This window comes from Crocuta crocuta, unplaced genomic scaffold, assembly GCF_008692635.1.
Source record: "Crocuta crocuta isolate KB4526 unplaced genomic scaffold, BGI_CrCroc_1.0 scaffold73, whole genome shotgun sequence".
NCBI lineage: Eukaryota > Metazoa > Chordata > Mammalia > Carnivora > Hyaenidae > Crocuta > Crocuta crocuta.
Window position 1 is genome coordinate 4989592 of NW_027529443.1, and position 14787 is coordinate 5004378.

General features: G+C 41.3%; 1 protein-coding gene across 1 annotated transcript in view; it reads right to left on the reverse strand.

The window, feature by feature from the left end:
- The window catches only part of PRKCB (protein kinase C beta), a 327110-nt gene that overhangs the window by 181785 nt on the left and 130538 nt on the right, over positions 1-14787 (reverse strand). The window contains exon 4 of the mRNA XM_077760560.1: positions 7112-7194. Within this exon, the coding sequence (XP_077616686.1) occupies positions 7112-7194 (83 nt within the window). The remainder of the gene's footprint in view (positions 1-7111; positions 7195-14787) is intronic.

Sequence of the window (14787 nt, forward strand, 5' to 3'; positions counted from 1 at the left end):
TGTGAGAAGGGGAGGGGCAGAAAGAAGGAGAAAGAGAATCCCAAGCAGGCTCCATGCTATCAGCATAGAGCCCAACGTGGGGGCTCAATCCCACAAACCATGAGATCATGACTGAGCCAAAACCAAGAGTCAGACACTTAACTAACTGACTGAGCCATGCAGGTGCCCCTATAGTTTACTTTTTTAAAAATTCATTTAATGTTTGTTTATCTTTGAGAGAGAGAGAGATAGAGTGCAGGCAGGGAGAGGGGCAGACAGAGAAGGGGACACAGAATCTGAAGCAGGCTCCAAGCTCTGAGCTGTCTGCACAGAGCCTGACATAGGACTTGAACTCACAAACTGTGAGATCATGACATGAGCTAAAGTTAAATGCTTAACCACTGAGCCACTCAGGCGCCCCTATAGTTTACTTTTCTAAGTTGAAGTATAGTTGACACACAATGCATAGTTTACTTTTTATGCCAGCTTTATTAGGTCATGTTGGTAACTGTGATCAACTCACTTAAATTAAGAGAGTTTAAGAGAGGTTTCATAAAAAGGAATCCTTGCAAAGCTGTGGACATGGTGCTGGGAAGCCATAGGCAATAGTGCAGTAACTGGGGGCTAGTAAGAGGAACCCAAGGAGAGAATTATGTAGGGAAGACTGCCTTTAGAGGAGTAACCCTTAGTCAAGGGGTAGAGCCAAGATGACCCCATGATAAATACCCAGCTCACCCTCCCCTCACTTTCTTATCTCTTACTGGTCCTTCTGGCTGAGCCCAACCAGAAGTCAGGGGATTAAGGCAACCCCCAGTGATGCAGTCTTTACAGGTCAGTCTCTCAGGGAGAAAGCAGAGTAGATCCAGAAAGGCAAATAGGACAGCTGCCACAGATGAAGGACACTACGGCAGAATGCCATTCCTGCATGCATCTCGGCAGTATGACTTTGGAGTTCCTCCTATTCAGAGGTGAGGTCTATTTCTTCACCCCTGATTCTGGTCTTAGCCATAACCAATGTGCCACAAATGAAGGCTTGAAAACACCTATGCTTTGGGGATTGCCATCTCTTGCCATGCTTGAAACCCTAGGCCAGTGTGTAAGTGTGCCTAGACTAGCCTACTGGAGGAAAAGAGATCACATGGAAGAGAAACAAAGCGCCCAAGCCAACAGGATGTCAACTGGCAGTCATGTTAGTGAGGCCATCCTAGGTGATCCAGCACCAGCTAAGTCACTGGCTGACCATGACACTTGACAGGGCCCAGCAAAGATTAGCTGAATAGGCTTGGATAAGAAGAAATCATCCAAGTAGCCCAGAGAATCATGAAAGATAATAAGTGATTGTTGCTTCAAGCTACTAAATTTTGAAGTGTGTGTTACACAGCAAAGCTAACTGATACAGCTGAAAAGGAGAATGGACCTTGAAAGTACCAGGGCCCCAGTTCCAAGTATCTGAGGCCTTTGCCCCTGAAGCTTATTCCATTCCCCATGTCCTTCCCATGAGCTGATCTGTTTTCCTATTGCTAATTTCAGTTGGATTTCTCTACTTTAAATTTTAAAATGCTGTGAAGCTTTACTTTTTCTCTGTAGTTTGATACAGTTTAAAATGTACAGAAATCCTTCCTTCCTCTTAAGACCATTTACCCATGAAGCCTATTATTCTGGGAGAAGAAAAGTTTCTTGGGCAATGCTCTCATTTCTTTTTTGGTTACTTGCCTATTCTGGTTTCCAATTTCTTCTTGAGACAAAATTGGCAAGTTAGAATTTCCTAGAAAATCGTCCATTTCAACCAGATTTTCAAACACATTTTTATGCATATTCATACATTATACATATAATATATATATATATTCTTTTTAATATATACATTCTTTTTAAATCCTCTATTTTCCTCTTATTAAATCTAACATTTAGCTCATGATTTATCATGTTTAATATATTTCTTCATACAGACTGGATCTAAAAACACAAAAGCAGGGGCACCTGGCTAGCTCAGTCGGTAGAGCATGCAACTCTTGATCTCAGGGTCATGAGTTCAAGCCCCACATTGGGCGTAGAGATTACTAAAGAAAATAAATAAGCTTTAAAGAAAATAAATAAATAAAAACAAAACACAAAAGGATATACTCAACATTAGGGTGCATCATCCTTAACTGCCCTGATCCAGTGATGTAATCAGGAGGATATAGGGCATAGCAATGGGTTTTATTCAGCATCTTGACTCTAAAGAATGAGAAATCATTGCTAAAGCCATAAAATGTTGAAGAAGGTGTCTTTAGACAAACCTTCTAAAGAATCCTTTTACAACTTCTGTACTGCCTGGCACAGATCCCCCACTCAACAAAATGAGCTATTATCACTGGCTAATATTCCTTGGCAGGTCAGAAGGTAAGCGGCATCTCTTCCTGAGTAGGAGAGACTCATCCAGGTATTAATAATAATTCAGAAACCATTTGCTTAGTGCCTTTTTTGTGCCAGACACTATTCTGGATGTGGCTCAAGCCTCACTGAATAGTCACCAAAAATGAACTATGACTTAGGTATTATTTTCCCCATTTTAAAGATATGAACGAAGGACTACAGAACTTAAATTATTTTCCAAAAATCACTGGCACAGTAAGTAAATGGCAGCGTTGGAATTTGACACCAAGTTTTTCTGGCTCCAAAGTCCAGGCTCTTTTCTCAGCATTGCACTACAGACTTTGAGGTTTTGTGTCAAGTAATGGAAATGGAGACAGTAATTACCTCATAAGGGCATGCTCTGGGCAGAGGACTGTAGAGAATTATCAGTGCATTCATCATTAGGGGGTAGATAGAGCAATCAAAATGCTCCTAGCTACTTGTACCAAGGGCTTACTGTGTGGCAGGCAGTGTGCTAAGCACTTTCATGCAATGACTTTTTAATCTATTTGCTGTTAATGCTATTGTGTTTGTTGTTAACCCTTTTTAATTTTAAGGATTTTTTAAAAATTATTACAACAAACCTATGTGGTTGGTACTAATATCCTAGTTTATAGATAAGGAAACAAGACACAGAAAAGGAAAATGAGACACCCAAGGTTCCCTAAATGACCTGCAGTTCAAGACCTGGCCTCTGATATGTCTGACTGTAGAGTCCACAGTCCTAACCACCATTGTCTTTGGACATGATCAATAAATTGCCTAGCTTCCCATCTGTAGCTGGAGATGGCTAAACCATACAGGGACATGGGGCAGAGAAAAAATGAGATGCATTCCTTATAGGGTTGTCTATGACTCTCTGAACCACACTAAGATCCGGGATCTTTTATGAAGTCCAGTGTGATGGTCTCCAGAATTCTATTCTGCAGTGGCCACTTGGGTCAACAAGATCTCAGTAGACTGACCAGAGATCCTACCCCCATCAGTGCCATGAAGAGCAGAGTCTATTTCTTTCCTGCTTGAATCTGGTCTTGGCCATGAAACTACTTTGTCCAGTAGGACATTATCAAACATGATGCACAGGCTGGAAAAGCATCTGCATGTTGGGGCATGTTCTCTTGCTCGTCTTGGAACCCTGAAACCACCAGGTGAACAAGCCAGAGCTAGCCGTCTGAGCAATGAGAAGCTATGTGGAGGAGAATCAAAGAACCCAGGCTGACAACCTGCTCACTGTCAGTCATGTGACTGGTGCCATCCTAGACCATCAGATATCCACAGACACAGGCAAGAACCCTTTAAATTTTGTGCCCAGGAAACGTACCTCACTTGCAGCACCCCAGTTCCAGCCCCAAGAGACAAGTCCTCTTTTCTTGTTCTAAGATCTCTCGGGAAGCTGTGTATGTGGTTAGTATTCTAAGTGCTGGGTAACTATAAGATCATATATAATGCTTATGGACCTCTCTACAAGGTCGAAGAGACCACAGGATCTAGGGCTTCCAATGAGGTGAGACCAAGACCATGGATGCAGATGACCAGAGGTAACACCCAGGAACCGTGCCATACAGTCAGGTCCCTCAACTGGCAGATGCCTATATATATTGTCTATTCCTATTTGCATTGAATGGTTGGGTCAGAAACTGAAGTCACTGAGACAGAGCCTGGTTCGTCAAGTTTCCTCAGGTAGCCTAATAGGCCATAATGTGGACCTATCTGTAGAAGAATGCCAACCACACAAATTTCTACTAATATCAAGAATGTTTCCTGGCTCAAACTGGGGTTAGAGTAGCAAAGGCGTAGAGGAAGGAGTCTAGCACATCCCCTGTGCATAGGTGGAGACTGTGCTTGTCTGCTCCATGAGCTTGCTGCACACCAGGTCCTCCAAGGTCACACAGGAGGAGGGCATCCCTCCCTAACTGCATGACTCTTACAAGCAGCCAAAAGAGAGCCTGGCTGGCTTGGTGAGCAGGTGTGACCAGATCTTTAATCATGTCTCCAGCCACGGATGGGAAAAGGTCAATGAACTGAGTCAAGCCAGTTCAGGAGTCTGGACCAATTTATCATCCTTAGTGCCAACTGACCTTCTTGGAACTGTGTCCAGAGATAGAATTATTCCAAGTAGGCTGCCAAATCCTATGCATGCTAGCTACAGGGAGTGCTGTCTGTCCTCCCCACACTCAAAGCAATGAATGGCTACACTGGCCATCTGTCTTTGCTGCCTGCCCAGCATATATTCAATGTTATTCATTATCACCCACCATCATCATCTTCACACATATAGCACTTGTTATGTACCAGACACTTCTACAGATATATATACACTGGATACTCATAACAAGACTATTATTTTATCCATTTCTCAGATGAGGAATCTCAGGCACAAAGAGATGTAAGTACTTTATGTTGCCCACAGTCACCCATATCTGAGCCTAGGAATGCTGCTGGCTCCATCCACAGTCTAGATGTTAACCAGTACACAATACCTCTTCTCCAGTTCTCCTATGAGGTACCACACCTCCCTGACACTTAGATCTGTGGGTGGCCACACAGGGCCTCCATGCCAGCAGTAGGCACATGACCACACCTGGCCAATCAGCATAACCATCCTTCCAGCTACATGTAACCCATGGCAAAATGAAACTTCAGCCTTTGTCAATGGAACTGAAGCACGAATAAGACATAAGACCATAGGTGTCTCAGCACTCATGCTCTCCTAGGAGAAAAATCTTCCTAAAACAGATACCAAGACAGAAAGCTTAGCCGAGGAAGGGAGAAAGGTCCTGGGGACCTCTTTTCAGTACCTTGATTCACTATATCTGAAGGCAGTCTAACTACCCTTGGGCTTTTCAGCTTCAGGGACCAATAGTTTCCCTTTCCACACAAACCAGTCTGAGCTGAGTTTCTGTCTTAGGCAACAGGAAAAAAGTCAACAGATGTAGACAAGATATAGGAAACACCATCCTCTTGGCTGCCGCGTGAGACTGAAGCCTTGGACTGCATGAGCATTCAGAACTCTATAATGCAGCCAGGCTGTCCCCCCAAGCCTCCCTGCTTATTATCCTGGGGAACAAGAGAAGGAATTGCACTAAAAGGGCCCGAAATGTGATGTAAGAGAACATGAGGGATGGCCCATCTTCATCTCTGCAGATAAGTCTTGATTGTTTCATGGTGCCTGGAGTACTTAAACCCAAGGACCACAGTTTCTGAGCCAAGGAACTGTCACCACAAGCTCTAGAGCATTCATGTTGTTGTGGCAACAGTTACGCCCCTGATTTGCAGCGAAATGGAAGATGACCACTTACAGAAGGCCAACAATGGTCGACAAATGCAATGACAGTGGTAGTCACCACTCACTTCTGGCAAGCCGTCAGCTATCGGGTCTAAGTGGGTAAGGACTGGCCCAGTGATGAAGACAATGCCATTGGGGAAAATTCCAGGAAGATGAACCAAAGCAGGAAGAAAATAAGAGGGCAAGGGGTAGTAGCCACACATAAACAATGCCAAGCACAGTTCATTACTGGGCCAAAGGAAGGGTGTGCGTGCCGCACGATCCCACCAATGTATTTTCAGCTGCATGGAAAAGAATGTCCCCAAACAATGAGACTACCAAGAGGAGCTCCTCATCTCAGAAGAGAACTAGTGTTGGCTCAGCAGCTCACCAATGTCATCAATTACCCAGGTTCCTTCAACTCTTCTACCCTACTTGGGATGCAAGTGTGTCTCCCTCATTAACCCAAAGGTGCTGCCACAACTCCATACATTATATCCTCCCACAAAAATCCCCAACAATGTGAAAAAGGAAGGGATATCAGCTCCTATCAGAAAGGAAAGTCCTTCCTAGAAGGCCTCCCCCAACGTCCCCCCAAGGGTCCCACTGAACACATCAGGGTCACCTGGTCACTCACTAACTACAAGGGGGCTTAAGAGGCAAGTATCAGGCATTTTCAACTTTGGGCATAGAGGTGATCTCTGCCAGAAAGAACACAAGGAAGGCTATCAATGGCTGTTGAGTAGGTGATCGACAATGTACCTCAAGCTTTGGGCAAACTTAGACCAAGGCTTTTGTCATATCCTTACAGGGCTCATAGTCATTCACTTAATAGTTTCCTTAAATCAACTTATCTTTTGATTAACCTAAATACCTTTATTTAGGTAGGGAAGTTTATATCCCTACCATAAATTCGAAAACCACTACTAGACATATTAAAATAAGTTCATAATGATTAAAATAAAAGTTATTTACCTGTTTTACCCAGAAGGACCCCCTGTCCCACCAACAGTAGCCACACTTTGGGATGCAAAGAGAGGGATAAACTCCTTTCCTCCTAATTCCTGGGCCCTGTTATCAAGAATACCCTCACCACAAAGTGCTATAAAGTGCATCATAAGGTACTATCCTGACTACCTTTTTACAGTAGCAGGGACAATCTAGCATCTGACCACCACTCTCCATGCCACCCGCCCCCCCCAATAAAGATAAAGACAGTTAGCAAAACCATAATAGGGGAACCAGCTGGCTTCTTGTGCAGTCATACCCTGCTCCCAAAATGCTTTCTTTTATCCTTTCCGTTAAAATGAAAAATGTCTCAGAGGCTGAAGGGACTACCCCATGTCTTGGAATAAGAACAGCCCAACTTGTTTTTGTTTTTGTTTTTGTTTTGTCTAAGTATGCTCATATTTACCCCAAAGGAGGCACTGACTGCGGGCGGAGAGAGGTGACCAATGCCCCGTTACTTACATCAGAGGCTGGGCCTTTGTCAGCGCCTGGGCAGGAGAAAGTGACAAATTCATGGCACCGCTTGTGCACGACAAAACAGCAGACTGCAAAAGAGAAAATAAGGGTAGGAGGGAGAAAGGGAAGTGGAGAGGGGTAAGAGAGGGAAAAGGGGAAGAAATCATTAAACCTGACTTTGCAACAAGGAAAGGCTTTTACATCAAAATAGACAATGATGTCAGCTTCCACATCTTACCCTTTATTGAAGCCAAACTCTTGGGTACCCTCCTGCTGCATCTTGCAAATCAGTTAAACTAGGGGTTCAAGAGATCATCACAACCACTCAAAATGACACCCTCACCCANTTAAGCTGTCGTCTTGTGCTGGTTTTGAAACAGAATGTGATCTCTTAGATCGGGTACTATGTGAGATAATCAGCTCATGTTTAGGTCCAGAATGCATAAGAAATACATATCTTTAACCACTAGAATCACACTCAGATAGACATGCATAAGAGGAAGGGCCCTGCAGAAAAACAAAGTAAGCAGAAATGGCAAACCCATTCCCCATCTCACCCAGAAGCAATGCAAGAGTGGAAGAAAAAGCTGCAATGTTCACATTGTTACTGTAGTAGTTTGCAAACAACTACATACACACCTATATTTGAACTTGTATGAGTTAAATGCATCTCTGATATGGCTCCACTATCTGGGAATTAATTATACACTTGAGAAGGGGCAGTTGGACACTGTATACAAAATAAAACTTATTTTGGGGGCACCTGGGTGGCTCAGTCAGTTAAGCGTCCTGCTGTTGGTTTTGGCTCAGGTCAACTCATGGTTCATGAGTTCGAGCCCCACATCAGGCTCTGTGCTGGCAGGGTGGGGCCTGCTTGGGATTCTCTAGCTCTCTCTCTCTGTCCCTCTCCCCTCCTTGAGCATGCTCTCTCTCTCCCTCAAAAAAAATGAATTAACTTTTAAAAAATAAATAAATAAATAAATAAATAAAACTGATTGTGGGGGTGGGCACCTGAGTGGCTCAGTTGGTTGACTGTCCAACTCTTGATTTCGGCTCAGGTCTCGATCTCAGGGTCATGAGACTAAGTCCTGCATTGGGGCCCATGCTGATCATGAAGCCTGTTTATGATTCTCCCCTCTCCCCCACTCATACACACTCTCTCTCTCTCAAAGAAAAAAAATTTTTAACTGATTTTTTTTGTTGTTTTTCAAAAATCTACCTTTATAAACTCTAAACTGTCTTCCTGGAGGACACATACCACACGGCAGGAACAGGCTTGGAATCTTTCCAAGGAACATTATCAGCGAAGGAAAACAGGCAGGAAAGCTCAAGATTATGCCTAGTGATACAATGAACCTGGGCAACAATCATCGGTGGCTGTTAACATCACAAAAAGACTTGACCTGCCTATTGATGAGACTTACCATGAAGTACCCTATCACCTACCAAGTACTCTTGCCAAAATAATCAAACTTGAATCACTTCAAGCATTTTGATCCAACTACCAATTTACAGAAAATACAAGTGACAGAGCCACATATTAAATGACATCACAGGGAGGCAATGAGGAAAAAAAATTTTTTTAATGTTTATTTTTTTGAGGGAGGCAAGGAGCAGAAATAGAGGGAGACACAGAATCCGAAGCAGGCTCCAGGCCCTGAACTGTCAGCACAGAGACCAATGCAGGGCTCCAACTCACAAACTATGATATCCTGACCTGAGCGGAAGTCTAATGCTTAATCAACTGAGCCACACAGGTGCCCCATAGGAAAAAAAATTTTTAAAACACAACAATGTAGAAAAACTATAAGATAACTGACTCTCTCTCAAAAATAAATAAGCATTAAAAAAAATTGTTAAACTGCTCCAAAAGAAAAAAACCTGCAAGAAGTAAAGAATAGGTCAGAGGAGCAACTTATATAATCAAAGAGATTTGAGAAACCTATCAACTAAATGCAATATGTGGACCCTGTCTAGATCCCAGTTTGAATAAGCTACTAGTCTGAATAACAATGAAAAAATCAGGAAAATGGATATATTCACTTTATGATGATTAAGAGGGAATTATTGCTATTGATAGGGAATTAAAAAATTCTCTGGTGTGGTTATTTTTGGTTAAAGAATCCTTATCTTTGAGGATACATCCTGAAATCTCTATGGATAAAATGATTTAATTAAAATAATTAAGCATGATAAGAAGGAGATAGGGAAGGGTTATAGATGGGAAAAAAAATTAGTCATGACTGATCATTATTTGAACCTGAATGATGGACACATGAGGATTCATTATACTAAGCAGTCTACTTCAATATATGTTTGGTATTTTCCACAATGCAGAATTTTTAAATCCTCATGGTTAGGAACCAAGAAGAGTTCCAAAGGCCAATTTCTTTCTCCTTTGCTTACTCCCTTTTCTGTCTTAATAGTTACTGTATTTTATGAGTCATATATGCTTTGTATAAAGACATTTATGTTGGGGTGCTTGGTGGCTCAGTGAAATATATGAACAGTGGTCAACAGAAGTCAGAGATGGTTATCTCTGGACAGTAAGACTGCCAGTTGTAGGAGCCAAACTAATGACATCTGGACAAATTTACCATGATGATGGCTCTGTGACCTTGCAACCTTCTTGAGCACAACCCTCACCCTCATTCTTTCCATTTTGTTTAACTACACCCTCAAGTAAACCGTTGAAACATAATGTTATTGAAGTGCTCTGGAGATATGACTATAACACATAATATTCTTGAGTATCTCTCCCAGGTGGTCTACTACCAAGTACTCCCCAGCCTCTGGGGGCTATAAAAGCAGGTCTTAATGGAAGTTGGGGCTGTGGAGATCTACTCATCCTGCAGCCACCCAAGACCCGTTCCTGTCCTTAAGTCCCCTTACTGAATCATTTCTTACCAAGCTGGATTTGGCTTTTTTTCTTTGGTCCTATGACTCCTTCAGCCTTTGGAGGTCGTTTTGCACATAACTCCCTTTCACAGAACACCAATTATGGCCACTTTGAACCTTTTTTCTATATTGTTCAAAATGTTTACAATGAGTATATAATCAGGGAAAATAAGCCTAATTCCATTTTGAAACAAAATCAAGAGTCAAAGAAAAACATAGCTCAGGGAATGAAAAATATTATTGCCAAAATTGGAAGCTCAGGGGCTGGGCTGATAACCGAATGGACATGGCTAAAGACGTATTTAGCAAACTGGAAGTCTAAATTGAGGGACTCCCCCAGAATTCAACAAAAGGTATGGAAAGGAATAGGAGAAATGAAGGATAGATCCAAACATTTTAATATCCATCAAAATGGATGTTCAAGAGAGAACAGAGTGGTAAAGATGTAATCAAAGAAAATAGAAAAAGAAAATTCCCTAAAGATTAAGAAGAATGTGAGTCATTAATTTGAAAGAAACAACCAAGCAAGCATCAGTAGGTATAAAGGAAGAAAAGAGAGTGACGGTATCTGAGATCATTCAAGCGTGTCCAGCAGGGGCAGGAAGTGAAGAGGGGAAGACTACCAAAAAAGAAACCAAAATAATTTTGACATCTGATTTCTCATCTGCAATTCTGAATTCCTGAATATGATAGAGCAGTATCTTCAAAGGCTTAGGAAAATTCATTTCAACTGAAAACCTCATACAAAGCCAAACTGGCATTCAAATGAAGGTACAAAATAAAGACATTTCCAAATATAAGGACTTAGAAAATTTGCCTCCCACAAAAGAACTACTAGAGCATATACACCCCACAAAAGAATACCCCCCCAAAATGAATGAAAAGAGGCATACAAAATAGAAGTGAAAGAATGAACAAAAACAAAGATGGAGGGGTACCTGGCTGGCTCAGTGGTGGAGCTCACAACTCTTGATCTCAGGGTTATAGGTTCAAGCCCCACGTTGGGTGTAGAGATTAGTTGTTTGTTTTTTTTTATCTTAAAAAAAAAAAAGAGGGACAGGGAGAGAGGAGGGGGAAGAATCTAAGTCATAAGAAATGGGGGTGGGAAAAGGACTGTAACATTGAGATGTGCAAAGAGTCTTGTCTTATTCCTCAAGAGGTTATAGATACTGAGAAGGTGCAAGTAAGACACTGTAAGCCTGAATATATGTGCTAACAATTAAGAACAAGAATAGAAATATTATGTATAATTTGCAGACTACTGAAGGAAAAAACTGGACAAAGAAAACTCAGTCCAACTACACTTGAAAAGGTCCTCCCACATGTCCAAATTTCACGTAAATATTATTCTTTTCTTTTTTACTCCTATATGGCATCGCTTTGTGCTTCAAATTCTTTAATCCGTCTGTAATTTCTTGGCACTTGATGTGCATGGGAATCTACTTTGCCATTTTTTCCCAAATAGGTGATCAATTGTCCCAATGTGTTTTATTGAATAATCCATCCCTTTCCCTCTGATTTCAAGTGCCAACTTTATTATATGCTGAATAATTATATATGCTGGGGTCTGTCTCTGGGCCTTCTGTTCTCTTCCACTGATGTGTCTTAGAGTACAGCAATGTGGGTTTTAATTATAGTAGCTTTATAATATGTTATAGCTTGGCAGGGCAAGTCCTCTCTCATTATCCTTACATCCAACATTTTCTTGGCAATCACTGCATGTTTATTCTTCCAAGTGAACTTTAGAATCAGTTTACCAAGCTTTTAAAAATACCAATGGAATTCTTATTGGAATTGTATTTAGTCAACCATCCCACACAGAGAAATACTCACTGGAACTTTGATTGAAATTGTCTCAAATTTAGATATTAAATTCAAGAGAGCTGACACTTTTATAGCAATGAGTCTTTCTATCAGGAATAGGGTGTCACCTTGTTAAAATCTGACTTTGTGTCATTCAAGGAAGTCTTCTCTTTTCTCCACAGGTCCTACACACTTCTCATTTAGTATTAGTCAAGGGATCCATTTTTTACATAGTTGTGATTTGGACATTTTTTTCCCATTTTATTTTCTAGCTGGTGATGGTTTACAAATAGGGAAGCAATATATTTATTTTGTAAGCATTTTTTTTTAACTCTTAATAGTTTTTTTTGTGGGTTTTCAGTTGCTTTCTTTGAGTTTTCTAGATAAAGAATCATATTAGTCCCATTGATAATATTTTTTCCTTTTTCCTCTATGATAGATACATCTCTTTTCTTTCCTTATCTTTTCCCCCCTTCTCATATTTCCATGTCTGTAACTTTCAGAACAACGTGAAAAAAAGGAGATGAAAACAGACAGTCCTGTCCATTCTGAACTTTTACCAGCTTTACCTCTCCCTCACTCTCTTCTCAAACTAATTCTTGGAATTTACATTTTCCTTGGGAACTGACTATGGTGTTCTCCTCAGTGTTTGTCCCCTGTGTCTGCTCATCTGGGATGATAATATGCCCTTTCTCATTCTTTCTGCACATTATATTTTTTGGTAGTTTCTCTTTTTATTTTTTCCAGAGGCTTGTCCCGTTCATTGTCTATTTGATTATTCTTAGAGACATAAATCATGGATATGTTTCTCAATTCAACTGGTTTTTTTCCCCTTTGTTATTCATTGTTACTTTTACTTTTATTTGCCCTAATTATTTTAATTGTACTACTTATCCATATTTGTTATTGCATTACTTCCTAGTTACAAGTATGAATTCTGGAGTCAGGTGGCCAGGTTTGGATCCTGGACACATTATCTTATCTCCCTGGGACTCAATTTCTTCTCTGGAAAATGATGGTGATAATAACAGCAACCATATCACAAGGTTGTTGTCAGAATTAAGTGAGTTAATACATGCTCAGAACTGTGCCTAGCATATCATGAGTATTCATCAAATATCTGCTGCTATTATTTATAGTTCTTTCTCAAGCTTCTTGAATGAACAGTTCAGTTAATTTATTCCCATTCTTCTTTGTTAAAAATTCAAGATTTTGGGGTGCCTTGGAGGCTCAATCGGTTGAGTATCCAACTGCAACTCTAGTCATGACCTTGCAGTCCATGGGTTTGAGCCCCATGTCAGGCTCTGTGCTGACAGGTCAGAGCCTAGAGCCTGCTTTGGGCTCTGTGCCCACCCCCGCCCCTTCTGCCCCTCCCCTGCTTGTGCTCTCTCTCTCTCTTTTTCTCTCAGAAATAATAAATAAACTTTAAAAAAATTAGGGGTACCTGAGTGACTCACTTGGTTAAGTTTCTGACTTCAGCTTAGGTCATGATCTCATGGTCTGACAGTCTGAGCCCCGCATCAGGCCCCGTGCTGATAGCTCAGAGCCTGGAGCCTGCTTCAGATTCTGTGTGTGTGTGTGTGTGTGTGTGTGTGTGTGTGTGTGTGTCTTTCTCTGTGTCCCTCCCCTGCTCATGCTCTGTCTCTCTGTCTCTATCTCAAAAAATCAGTAAACTCTAAATTTTTTTATTAAATATTTTAAAGCTAAAAACTTCCCTTTCAAGTACAGCTTTGGTGACATCCTATATTTTATACTGAGTTGCCATTTTTAAGTTACTAAGTGGTCTATTTTGGTTCTAATTTCTTCTTCAACCCAGAACTGTTTAGAGAAGTTCTTCCCAACCACCACCACCACCACGTAGTCACTGTAGACTAGAATCTTTCTTCAAAATATCTAAAATATCAGTTAAGATCTTATTCATCCTTAGTCTCTTTAAGGGGGCCAGGGAGGTTCATCTCTAGTTTCTAGTGTCTGCTCCAATTCCTGGTACATAAGTGATATTTAGTAAACCAGTATTTTGTGAATCAATGAACAAAAGGATGAATTACCATCAGCCACAGAAAAAGAAGAAAGCCCAATCAACCTCATGGTAACATGTACCTCCTGACAGCCTTCCACCATGAATAGGGGCAGAAGTACAGCAGCCATTGTCACAGTCTCTTTAAGGCAGCCTTCCAACTGACCACAGAAATAATCCATTCCCACCGAGCTAGAATCAATGCCCCAAGTGACTTGACTATACTCGATCCTACTCCATGGAGAATTTGGAACATACTGGAACATTGATGAGCTTCTGTTACAGGTACCTCCTTTACACAATGCATTTCTGGAAGTTGTGTAAATCAAATTTCCCATTAACTAAAACACTGTAAAGAAAAGTAGTAGGGCTGGCTATTTAAAGAAACAAACTAAATCCTTTTGTGATACAAATAAACACCCCCTCATTTCTGTTTGGCAAATTCAGGGTAAAACCAGTTTTTCTTTAAAAAGAGACAACATTTACTGAGCTGCTGAAACACACACCAGGTCCTGCTTTCAAACAGGTATCTGGTAAGAGCCAAGAATTCCTAGATCCTTCATGGTTTATTCAACAGCTCCTCGCTCTGCAGAAGTTAAAAGCCAGCAGCCTACAGCCCTCAGAATCCAGCCTGTAGGCATGCTTCATTAGGACTATACAATGCCTCAAATGCCTAGGGGCCAGGTGAACAATGAAAATGTCTGAGGGTCGGGTGGCAAAATGCATGCATGACCTAAAAGAGAGAATTGCGACTCAGCTCCAGTGGAGAATGAGAGGAAAGTTCCCAGCTCTATCCACCTCCACCCCTCCCTTTTTACATGTAAGACTGTGAAGGTCACAGGCCAGCTTTGTAGGTAGAATAATGCCTTCCCCCAACCCTCACCAAAGATGCCATGTCCTAATCCCTGGAATTTGTGAATGTTACCTTCCGTAGAAAAACAGACTTTGCATGTGTGATTGAATG